Source organism: Aulostomus chinensis, chromosome 18 (genome assembly GCF_037954235.1).
Source record: "Aulostomus chinensis isolate RoL2024-O1b breed Wild chromosome 18, RoL_Achi_v1.0, whole genome shotgun sequence".
In the NCBI taxonomy this organism is placed as follows: Eukaryota; Metazoa; Chordata; class Actinopteri; order Syngnathiformes; family Aulostomidae; genus Aulostomus; species Aulostomus chinensis.
In genome coordinates this window covers 4,371,733-4,384,255 of record NC_141337.1, presented here as the reverse complement: position 1 = coordinate 4,384,255, position 12,523 = coordinate 4,371,733, and the positions used below count along the sequence as shown (strand labels likewise).

Sequence of the window (12,523 nt, the reverse complement as noted above, 5' to 3'; positions counted from 1 at the left end):
GTCTCTGTATATGTTTGTATTCAATGTCTGCAGGTATGAATATGTGTGTGTTTGTGAGTGAGTCTAAGGTGTCGCCAGGTATGTATGTCTTGGTGAGTATGTAGGAGGTTTGCATGTCTGTGTGTGTGTCCTCATTATTTCCTTTCTGTCCGGATTACGTTGTTGTCTTCTTGCGTGTGTTCATTTCTCATTGGTGTGTGTGTGTAAGCTCTCCTCAGGTGGTCTGATCCTGACATGCTGTTCTTTCCTGCCCCCCCCCCCCCCCCTCTATACTCCCACCCCTTCACCCCCACCCCTTCTAGTGTTGAGTGTCGGCGAGGGTGGGTACTGGGAAGGGACGGTCAGGGGTCGCACCGGCTGGTTCCCCTCCGACTGTGTGGAGGAGGTGATGCTTCGGAGCCAAGACAACCGATCAGGTGATCACTCACTCACTCACTCACTCACTCACTCACTCACACACACACACACACACACACACACACACACACACACACACACACACACACACACATCAGGCTGATCTTGATAACCACCCAGCATCTCTTTAGTTGGAGGAACCTGCTCATCTTAGAAGAGAGTTTCACACGTAAGGGACTTCCACTCCAAGCGATAATTATGAGTCTGTCGCTTTAAATGTGGTTCTGACTCAGGAAGCTGGTGGAATCCACATCACAACTATTATGACGACGACGGTGGTGAACCAAAGCCTCCTGAATCCTCATGCTTTCTAACTGTAATGGGTCATATCACTCACACACATACGCACGCACACGCATCCTCCGTGCTCTGCAGCTCTCACACTGAGCTGTGACAGAGGGACATTATAAGGTCATTCAAAAAAAAAAAAAAAGGTAAAATAACTGGTTAAGGTTAGAAATGTCAGTTAGCTTAATGTTGTGCTGTAAATTACCTGTTTCCAGTTGGATTCAGGGGGACATAAATCCTCGCTAACCGTTCAGAAAAAAAAATGTAGGAGTATAAATAGGGATCAAACTGTACTCAAGCACTTGTATAAAGTCTGGTGTTCGTTTGCACCAACCACCACCCGCAGCTGCCCCCTGATGTGGTCTTTCTAATGTACTCAAAACCTTACGAGAAGCCCCTCACATGGCGTTGTTGTCCCAGGAATTCGTGTGACCTCCAGGAAACAGAAACAAGTACCATGTACTTTTAAATTGCATTAAATAACTCTACGTAGCCAGCCATCCACAGGCAATGCAGTGTTAAGAGGTCGTGGTCTCTTCCACATATTTCCTCTGAAATTACAACTATAATTATTACATGGGTGACCGCATCATCATGATTCACAGGCTCAAAAAGGAAGTATTTCAGAGAATTCTCTTAACCTGGCAGAAAAGTCAGGATGCTTTGTTTTCTGCTTCCACTGCCAAGCATCTTTTTTATTTTTTTATGAATTAAGCTAAAACAAAAATATCAGCATTAAAAAGCCAATTCAACATCAAAACATCTCAAATAACTGAACACAGGGAGATGAAATACAAAATATAATTCAACATAATGACATCAAACACCTACTTTGGACATAAGTCATGCATTTGGGGTTTTGCTTGATTTTGTACGGTAGACGACGAGCCTCACTTCTGGCTGTCACTGCGGGTGCAACAACACTGATGCTGATGTGATTTTGTGTCTCAGAGAGCCGCGGAGAACGAGCCAAGAGGCTGTTCCGCCATTACACGGTGGGATCCTACGACAGCTTTGACGCGCCCAGGTAAGAGCTGCCCTGCCGCCTCTGATGCACAGCGAACAGGAGAAGAGTGATGGAAGTTAAAAAAAAAAAAGAAGAATTTTGTGAAAATGTTTTTAAGCTCGCTTGAGGTGTTTCTACACTTAACGCGGGGAATGTTTTGCAAGAAAAGTTCTGGTGAAGCAAACATGATGAATCGGCTGTTTCTCTCTGTTTTTGGGGGTCTTGGATATTTCAACACACAAATCCTGAGAGGCAAATAGAAGACGTTGAGGCACTGGTGTGTGAGTGAGAAGCTTCAGTCTTCAGGGTACCAGCAGTTGGGGAGCAGCACTTGTTGCAGACTCACTCTTGGTATGATGGGATCTAGCTGGAGAATTTGTGTCTCCTCCTGCTTGTCTCCATGTACCAGCTCCTAATGAGAGAAGTAAAGTAGTGAACGTGCGGAAATTTGCTTCCTTTTAAGGATTCTAGAAAAAAAAAAAGTTAAATTTTGCAATACATTTGGATGGACACCGGACCAATCTAACAGATTCCTTGAAACTTAACAAGAGTCAACATTCATTTAAGTCACACCGGCGTGGTTCGCAACCGTAAAGGTTAATAAAAGTGAATTTTTACGTTTTACTTACTACCACTGTTTCTCAGTCAGTCAGTAAGTAGCTCTTCTGAGGTTAAGTACTTACTAAGATGCATGATGTTTCTCATCCATCCTCCCGGCGTGTAGTCACATTCAAAGTGACAACCTTTTCATAATGACCCGGCTGTGGCAGCGTTTAGACACGCAGCACATGCTGGGAGTAGATTTGTTTGTGCGGTGACACTGTACACAGACAAGGTGAATCATGCGGTGATTCACAAGTGCTTCTTTGATTCCTTTGATTTGATGTGTTTAGAGATATTCAAGCAGTAGGGTGTGTGTGTGTGTGTGTGTGTATGCGTGTGTGTGTGTGTGTGTGTGTACGCGCGCGTGTGTGTGTGTGGTCCTTTTGGCAGACTTGGGTCGTATCAGGATTATAGAACAACTTTGGATGCAAGACTTCCGACTGATGCTGCAAAATCACCCGATGATCATTCCTGCTTTTTATGACCAAATTGAAAGTCCATGTTGATGCTGTTTACCTTCGAAATAATTCGTCTTTGTTCGTAACTTTTTATTGTTTCGTTTGAAAGCGCGGAACGTGACATTGTCCACTGCACCGTAGGCTTGTCTGTCATTGTGGTTCAGACTATAAAAACAGTGGAGAAGTTGTGTTGAGTTCTGCAAAACCCCCATGAAATGAATCATGTCACCGTCTCAGTTTGATCCATTTGGAGGAGTAACGTTTGGAAAGATCAAGGAGCTGTGTGATAAAATGATTCATCCACATTCCAGTTAGCAAAGGGCTAACTGGAAGTAACCAGGCCTTACACATGTACACGTGTCAGCGTTGTGTGAGCTCAAGGGCTTGAATGTTATCAGTGTTCATTTATCCGGCAATAATATGTTGGTCTCTAGTTTTTATGTATATAAGAGGACTATCAATGGATACTCTCTTCATACAACTTTTTAAAAAGAAACCTAAACCCTTCGTCTCTGGAAGCGATTTGTTGCCAGATGAAAAGAGGAAACTCTCCTGTGTTGACTTTGGGCGTGTGACTTTTTCCTCATTAACTCAGCCTAATATAATGTCATTCCCTTTAATGCCTCGCATCAGCATCATAGCGAGCTCAACTTCGCTTTGAGGCAAACTCATTTCAGTGTCCAGGACTTGGATCAAGCAAACAGAGAATTATTTACATAGAAATAAAGCCATTATCAATCACATGTATTATTTACATCAACCCCAGTCTCCCGCCTCTCGCTATCCCTCGCTTTCCATCCCTCTTTTCTCATTCCCTATCTCGTCATCGTAATTTATCGTTCAACTTTCTCTCTCCCGTCTGCCTTTTGTTTTCTTTTCATGTCTTTTTTCCTCCCTCTGTCTCTCATACAGTGTCATATATTATTGAAATGCTTTTCATCAACAGTGACATGGTGTGCAAGCAACTCTCAATCATATAAAAACACACACACACACGCACACACACACGTCAGTGCACGCACGCTAAACACACATCATGGTTTATTAAAGTACGACGACATAGCTGAAGCCCAACACGGTTTCTTGGTCCAGGCATGGCTGACTCAGAGCCGCCCTCACATGGGCCTACTTTCACAGCCCAATATCTCACCCATCCCTCCCTCTCTCCCTCTATATTTGGCCACATCGCCTGCATCCCTCCTTTGCTTTCTATTCATCACTGTATCACTAACCCCCCTGTACTTTTTAATTTTCTTTCTATCACCATGTGTCCCCCGTGGTGTCTCCATCTGGAGGTCAGACAGTGAAGGGCACTCCAAAGGGAGAAGAGGGATGGAGAGGAGAGCTTGAGTGAAGGAGGGAAGGCTTCTGTGCCTCCAGATGGGTGAAAGGAGACATGCATTATTTTTCGGCAAAGACATCAGGGAGCCAAAAAAAAGTGGGGGGGTGAAAGTTGTCAGCCTCTTCATCCTGGCTGTGAGGACCAGAGCAGGACTGATATCATTCATCTAAAGGACTAATACGATGTACTTTTAGGCTAAAAGAGCCATTTGATCAGAGCAGTCATTCCTTATTCTCTTTCTTATGTGAAGAACAAAATTACCTCCCACAACCCAGGATACAAACAACGCAATTCAATAAATTACAAGCTTCCTTGATATAAAACAGCCAAAATCTGATATCTTTCTCGAGTGTTTTTACCCTTATAATTGTTTCTAACAATACGAGAGCATCTGAGGCAGTAGGTCACTGAAAAGCAAATCGCACCAATTATTTGTGTGCTTGCTAAAATTAATTTGTGATCAATGAAAACACACACACATCTTCGCAGCCCACTGTAGACTCTGCTGCTATATCACTGCCACGAGTTCAGCTGAGATCTAGTGATAATAGATGAAGATATTAGCTAATAGTTCATCAGTTTACTGTGCCACTGCCACAGATGCACTGAGAGTGCACACAATCTGCTGCAGCTCGACTGCTTGCCCACATGAGACCAGTTTTGGGCCAACAGCGGGTCAAATAAGGACAAGCAGGCACAGGGTTTTGAGCAGAGCGACAGAATCCCCTGTGAAACGCTGCTGTGGTGGTTTATTGTATCCTGTAAAACAGATACCCTGCCTTTGGCTTGTTCATATGTAACACTAGAAGAACACTCAGAGAGCATATACCTCCATGAGGGTCAAGGTAAACAAAAAATAAATAAAATAAATATATATATATATATATATATATATATATATATATATATATATATATATATATATATATATATATATAATAAGGGCTTTGTTAAGTGGATTGTCTTTGGCCCAGGTTGCACCCTCCTACCGAGTTTTGTGACGATCGTTCTGGTAGTTTTTGTGAAACTTCAACGGATGTGAATGAGAACATAACCTCCTTGTTGGTTATAACAGGAGGACACACAGAGACAAGGTCAGTCTCCATGTAACAGTTAATAAATGCCACTAGAAATTGATCTTTTAAGGGAAAAAAAAAACCCAAACTGTCCGGATCTGTAAATATTCTGGGTTTCTCCTCAGCCCAGGCTACACCGCCAACAAACAGTCAGACTAACTGTCTGTCCACCAGACTAACAAACTAATGAATGCAGGTGAAAACATCAACTCCTTGGTGAAGGCAAAGGTTTGATGGGACTTTTTTTTGTTGTTGTTCTCAGGCTTCGAAATTTGACGTATGACTGAAACACTTATGCAGCATACTTTTCCTCACGGGGGGGGGGGGGGGGGGGGGTCCACCATTCGTTCATTCATTCATTTCTTCATATGCCTTCCTGAGCCCCTCACCCTCACATTAACCATCTCAACTAACTTGAACCTAACCTCAAATCACGCCCTCACTCCACTAGCTGTAGCCAGGAACTCAGAAATTACATTGTGCCGCATTAGGACCAGACTTTGGTCCCCATAGGGAAGAGAGGTCCTGATAAGGTTAGTGTTTGTACCAGAGAAGCTCTCCAATAGGCAACAAATACCAGGTGCAGACATGCAAATCAACATAAACACAATCATGTGGACCCTCTGTCAACATTTGTTTGCCCCCCTCTCATTTTCATTCATGTCCCCCCTCCTCTTTGTATCTCTCTCTCTCTCTCTCTCTCTCTCTCTCCATCTCTCTCTCTCTCTCCACACATCCATTCAAACACACATACTGTACACACAAACACAGCGGTATAGCCTGGCATGCAGGCACAGAAACAAAAAGGCTGAGATGTGAGAAGAGAGAGCACAAGAGCTGTGACCGTCTTCGAATGCAGAAGGGAGGCGAGCGGGTGAGAGAGAAGAGGAGAGAGAGAGGGAGGGAGGGAGGGAGAGAGAGGGAGGGAGGGAGGGCGGGCGAGTCGACGGAGGACAGATTCAACATACGTGGAAGGAGGCTCTGACTAAGAGATGATGTGAGTGCCTATTCAAGAGAACCTCTCTCCACCTCTCTCTCTTTCTACTCCTCCTCTTCCTCTTTCCACCACCAGCTGTTTCTCTGTCCTCTCTCCTCTTCCTGTCTGCGTTGATGCGTCTCCTCCTCTCCTCCTCTCCTCCTCCTTGTTCTCATTCATGCTTTGTTTACAGCAAATCTGAGGAATGGATTGTGTGTGCATGTTGGAGCCTGGAAAGAAAGAAAAACGGGGGGTGGGTGAGGTTAGTAGTGTGTGATTTAAAGGCACATGGGGTTAATAACAGTAAGAGGACAGCAGGGCAGGCATCTGTGCAGGAAAAGACACAAACAAGAGCTTTTCTGTGTCCTATCACAGACACCCTTTCTTTTAGCATAAAGTCACATGATAACGATGCTACCTGTCAGTCAATTAAACCTATTTGAGTGGATCATTCCAGGGGGGGACTTTTGCATCAGTTTTTATGAATGGAAACTGATGACAGTGAAAGATAAGAGTGAACACACTGTACATGCAGGACTGGAGAAGTGGACAAGTGAGGATGAAGAGGAGGATAAAAGAGTGTGTGTGTGTGTGTGTGTGTGCGCGTGCGTGCGTTTGCATGCGTGTGTGTGTTGATTGCATGAATGCATGCATTTTTTTAGACTGTATGTGTGTGTTTGCATGCATTCATGAACAAACCCAATCACCCCAGCACCTCTCACTCCCTCTAGATTATCTCATTTCTCTCTCCCTCCCTTTTTTAAGCCACCTTTCCCCCCCACCCTCCCTCCCTCTGCTCCTCTCCTCTCTCCCTTTCTTTCTCTCTCTCTGTGTCGCAGTCACAGCGAACCATCTCTCTCTTCCTCTCTCTCTCTCCCATTCGTTCTCTCTCTGTGTCTTAAGTATGAAGGGGCTGGGAGAGCTCGGCCCTCTCCCTTTCCCTTCTTCCATTTCTCTCTCCTCCTCTTCCTCCTGTCCTCCTCCTCCTCTCTCGCGGCTCACGCTCGCTGCTGTCTTGCTGGAAGACGAGAAGGAGAAGGAGCAGGAGAAGGAGGAGGAGGAGAGGGAGGGGAGGAAATGGCGATGGGGGCATGCGGCGAGGAGGATCTCTCCCTCTCCCTCTCTCTCTCTTCTTCCTGGCCATCGCTCGGCCCCGTGAATAGGAGCGTCTGGTTCATTTACAGGTACCTGCCATGGCTTTTTATACCCCCCTTCCCTCCCCTCCCCTCCCCTCTCTCTCTCCCCCCTCGCTCCCTCCAGTCGCATGTATGTGGACATCATAAAGGCAGGGCAGGATCGATTAGATAGACTGACAGATGTTGCAACGCATGCTTGCAGACGGATGTGTTTGACTCAGTGCTTCTGAGTGTGTGTGAAGACGGACAAGAGCTGCTGCTACACAGCCCGGTGTATGAGCAGTGCAGCTGTTCTGTGTTTTGCTGAATGAATGCGTGTCATTTTCTTTCTCTCTGCTTTGAATCTCTGAACAAACGTCCTCTAGCAGCACTGCACAGGCACGAGTGATGCTCGCTGCTCTCACTGATGTGCAGATTGATTGTGCACATACGTGCCAATGTTTGTGTGTGAGTGCATGGTTGCTGTTGTCCATTAAAAACACAGAGGCATTCCAGGGATGTTTGTCCTCTTCTGTCGGCTGGTTGGTTGCACATTTTCTCGTGAGAATGGAAGCAGTTTATGGTGAAGGAGTTTTAAAGATGAAGCCGCAGGAATGACAAGTTCCAGCTCGCACCTGACACCTCTAACGAATCCCACAAACAGGTTAATGCCATGGCCTCTTACTTATGCAGTACGAAGCATACCGAGTGCTGCGCTGGAGTGTGCTTGGATCCAATATTGAGGGAGCAACACTACAACTGTGTCCCAGTTCAGTGGCTGGATCCACTGAAGGATGTGACAGTCTCTCTAAGACCTGAGTGCTGATGAACCAGCTCTCCATCCTTAAATGAGATGTGGTAACATCGCAGAACAAAAGTAGCATTTTCTGTCTTTATTACCATGAAGTTGATGTGAATACTACATGGCAAACTTGCAAGTAAGTTTTAGGATTCCCAAAAAGTGGGCACAGATACACTCAGCAAATAGTATGAATGTGTTGAAGGATTAAAAGGCAATTCCTTTCAGTCCATGCCAAAGTCATCTGAGATTGTCTGTGCTGATTGTTTTGTTAGTTTGTTTTTTAAACTCGACAAAGAGTCATGCGATAATGCCAACTACGGTGGTTGCGTAATCATGTTCTGAGTTGTGCGGTTTGCAAACTCACATGAGGGTGCAGCGGCATTTACAAAGGTCTGTGTTGCCGTGATGATTTGAGCCATAGTTGTCGCTGAAGTCTGCGTTTTGAAATGAAACCTTATCAGCGTCTGTCTGTCTGTCTGTCTTTCAGCAGATTCTCATTAACCTTGGAGGGGTGGACTTTTCCCCCCTCTCCTGATAGAATGCAGCAGGTATGTCGTATTTCTGTGGCTCAGCCCAGAAGTTAGCATCTCCATGGTTCCCTCGACCAAATGCCAGGGGAATTTTGGCAGAAAATCAGCTCTTGGTCCAACACAAGTTCATTATAAGAATGACACATTTTGTTCATAATGATAATTAAAAAAAAAAACAACACCACCTTAATGAAAGTATGAATCATCAAATGACGCCATGCACATATGACTTCAATGACCATCACTACCCTCGCGCTTCCTCCGATTTTAGCGTTTTCAGTCTAGTTTTGTAGCGAATGGCTTAAGACACACAAATGCTGCGAAATTCATGAGTGTGAATTTCTCAGAAATCCCTTCATTCATACCTATTTCCAGAAGGTACCCCTGGGTTTTAGGAGTCATTGACAGAGGGATGACATCACACACCTAATAGCCACAGATGTCTCTCTTCCCTCATTTTTATTTTGCCAGAACCGCTGCAAATATTTCCTCTTCGGCAATGTTGGCACACACAGTTTTCTCCAGGATCGTGCCGGTGACAAGAGTAACATCCAGCTGCCCATACAAATGGGACTTTGTTAAGTTATTTCTCACATTGTTGACACCATAAATAACAAAATTGGTTGCTCTTTTAGTGCCCTTTGAAGCACTGCAGGTTTTACTTCACTCAGGTCAACCATTTATTGCTGACTAATGACTTTCTAATCACAAACACCTACTGAATTTATCCAATGAGTGTTGAGAGTTGAGAGTCAATGGATGAACGAGAAGTCTCCGGACTAAAATAGTCATCCGAATGCACTTTTAAATGGCTGACCAGCCACTGAGGGGTAGCAAGGTTGCACTGGTGAGCTAAAGTAGGCTGCCCATCTCAGCAGCACTCGGAGGATTTTTGTGGGTCAGGCCTCGTTAGCCTGTTGTGATATATTCAGATGATCCTGCCTGAACTGGGACACAATAAACGTCACTTAAAGTTGATGAAATCCTTGAAGACAGCAGTGAAGACTGTGTTCATTGTAGCGCTGTTTGGTTGGGATTCAAGGGATTATCGCTATGTATACAAGCCTGAGTGGATGCGCACAAACACACACAGACAGCCGGGGTGGAAGCAGGATGAGCGCCACAACATAAACATGAAAGATATGATCTGACACATTCAGTGACAAACTCTTGATCACAAAGAGATTCCATGGAGCAGTTGCTATAATTATTCGTTCACACGATGAGTGACTTTGTTTTGCAAGTGTCACTTTGTTCTCGCTGATCGTTGGCTGCGAGTGCTTCTGTGCAGTCGTCCTCAAAGTTTTCAACTGGCAAAGCTTGCGTTTTCTGCTGCTTTGGGATCAGTCTTAAAATGGTTACATGACTTTGATGAGTTAATGTGACTGGCTGGCAAGCTCTTATGCTTTTGTTTGAAAATAAATAATAGAACTGAAGACCATTTCTCAGTCATGGATGTAATTGTGTTATTTGGCATGCATTTATTCATGTAGACCCTCAAACATAAGGCTAGAAAAAACTGAGGGAACTGTAGTCATCATCCCTTATGTTCCGGCTCTGCTCAACCACTCTTCATTCTAAAGTGGTCAAGGCAGATGGCCACCTTTTCTGCCGAGGTTTCTTCCTGTAAGATGGGAGGTTTTCCTCACGCCACATTTGTTTGGTCTGAATTAGGGATTTTAGCATTGGCCATTACACTGACAAACTTAGAACACATTCTCATGACAGCTGGAAAAGTAATTAAAAATCGTGGATCAGCTGCCCACAAAATCACTAAAGCAGAGCAGTGCTGTTTATTATTATTATTATTATTATTATTATTATTATTATTATTATCATTATTACAACAGTTTCATCAGAGCTGCCTTAAAGAGTCTTATTCAGAAAATTCTGAAAAAAATCTGGTGGAATTCAATGATACTATAGCTAACCTGTTACGAGAAGCTAAGCCAACAGCACTTACATGTCTTGTTTATGCTCCGGGTTCTTTAGAATGCTCCCCCCCCCCCCCCTTTTTTTTCCCCAAACGATACGATAGGTTCCCCCCCACACACACGCACACACACTATTAAGTGGAATGCCCTGCTCTCCCTGCTCATTTTTCGTTCCTCTCCCAGCATCTTTGCTTGCACACCGCCTCATTATATCAGGATCAATAGATAGATTGATAAGCTCTGACTTACCATAGATTTTTGGGTTTTGAGTGATATGTATATGTATATGAATGTATATGTGTATATATATGCGTATGTGAATTTATATATATATATTTGTACGTGTATGTATATATGTGTATGTATACATGTGTGTATGTATATGTATGTATATGTGTGTATGTGTCAATATGTACGTGTATATATGTATCTATGTATAAGTTTGTATATATGTATATGTGTATATATGTATGTATGTGTATATATATATATGTATATACATATGTAGGAGTATATATGTATATGTACATGTGTATGTATACGTGTGTGTATATATAGAATTATGTGTGCGTGTTGCTTTAGCTGACTGACACGTCAGTAAACATTTTGACCTGTCACAACCTGCGCTGCTCACGTCCCTACTGTGAGACTCTGGTCCATAAAAGATTACACAAACAAATGGAGTTGACGAGTCAAGAACAACCTGAATTTAACCTCCACAGGGCTCTTCGAGTCTCTGAGGTCACACGTTGTGTCCGTCCTCCTGGCTTTATGTGACAATCATCAGAGAAAGGACAAAAAGGACACACTGATGTAACTGGCTGATCGGTGGTGGTGTAGGACCCCCCCCCCCCCGCCCCGCCTCCCCCCACTGATTGATTGTTTTCCCTCTGTGACATAGATGTCTTCCTTCACTATTCTTTTAAACCACCTGTCTTCTTCATCCACGTGCATGTTGCCGTCCTCAAAGTCTCTTGTCCTTCAGATGTGAATGGACGGTTTAGTTTCCTGTTTTGTTTTGCCGGCTCATTCTCGGCTGCACTGGGCTGCATACTAAACCACTCAGCTCCTCTTTGGGTGTGGGGGGGACCAGCCTCTGCCTCACTGTGTTTCTGGGTCCTTTCTAAAGCCCCTCCTGAGTTTGGTACGACAGCGTTTGTTTGTCTTTCCCCATTTACCCACAGTTATAGTTCTGAGGTTCATGAGGAGCGCTCTTTGAGGTGTTTGTGGTCTTTTTTTTATTGTTATCCAGTTGAAAATCCACTACTGCTCACCACACAAAATCAGTGGAGTTAAAAAGCGCAAAAAATATTACATTGTTGACGGTAAAGTTTGTCATTTGCGCCGATTGAACTTCCGTGGAGTGTCTTGTTTGCTTCTGTTCCCCGCAGTGGAATCTGACAAGTGCCTGTTCTTAACCATTCCGACCTCCCATCTCTCACTATCTCAAGGAAAATATTTGTGTTTGTTGCGAAACTACCAGCACTCAGTGTTTCAATTAAACATGTCCCTCATTTTCTCTGTGTTGCTGTGTGCTGCTCGTGCTTAGTTTAGTGATGCGAGGTGCTGGGGTTTTTTTTCGTCGATGTCCTCTGTGTTGATATTTTTCCAACAGATTTGGTCGATGGCTCGAACTTCCCAATGTTGATATCATTCCTGTAAGCACAAGTTCATGTGATTTTTAACATTCTGTGAGTAGTGAAAAACCCTTGTAAACACAGAGAATTTGAACTTTATTTCCAGCACATTTGGAGTCTTATCTTTACTGTATGGTTTCCTCATCACCTACGCAGATGATGAGCAAAGAAGAGACCTCAGCAAAACTCGGCCGGTATTTATACATAAATGACCAATATCTACCAAGATGACGTCGTGCTGATATTAGCGTGCGCTTTGATTGAGTTATTCACCTTGAGATGTGGGCTGGGCAGCAGAGACGGACAGAACAAAGATGAGATTGAGAACAAAGCTTTGTC

The 12,523-nt window shown here is 44.0% G+C and overlaps 1 protein-coding gene across 1 annotated transcript in view; it reads left to right on the top strand.

The window, feature by feature from the left end:
* Positions 1 to 12,523, top strand: part of shank1 (SH3 and multiple ankyrin repeat domains 1) — a 57,732-nt gene that overhangs the window by 26,919 nt on the left and 18,290 nt on the right. Inside the window, exons 13-14 of the mRNA XM_086183867.1 lie at positions 303 to 416; positions 1,657 to 1,732. Coding sequence (XP_086039993.1) covers positions 303 to 416; positions 1,657 to 1,732 — 190 coding nt within the window. The remainder of the gene's footprint in view (positions 1 to 302; positions 417 to 1,656; positions 1,733 to 12,523) is intronic.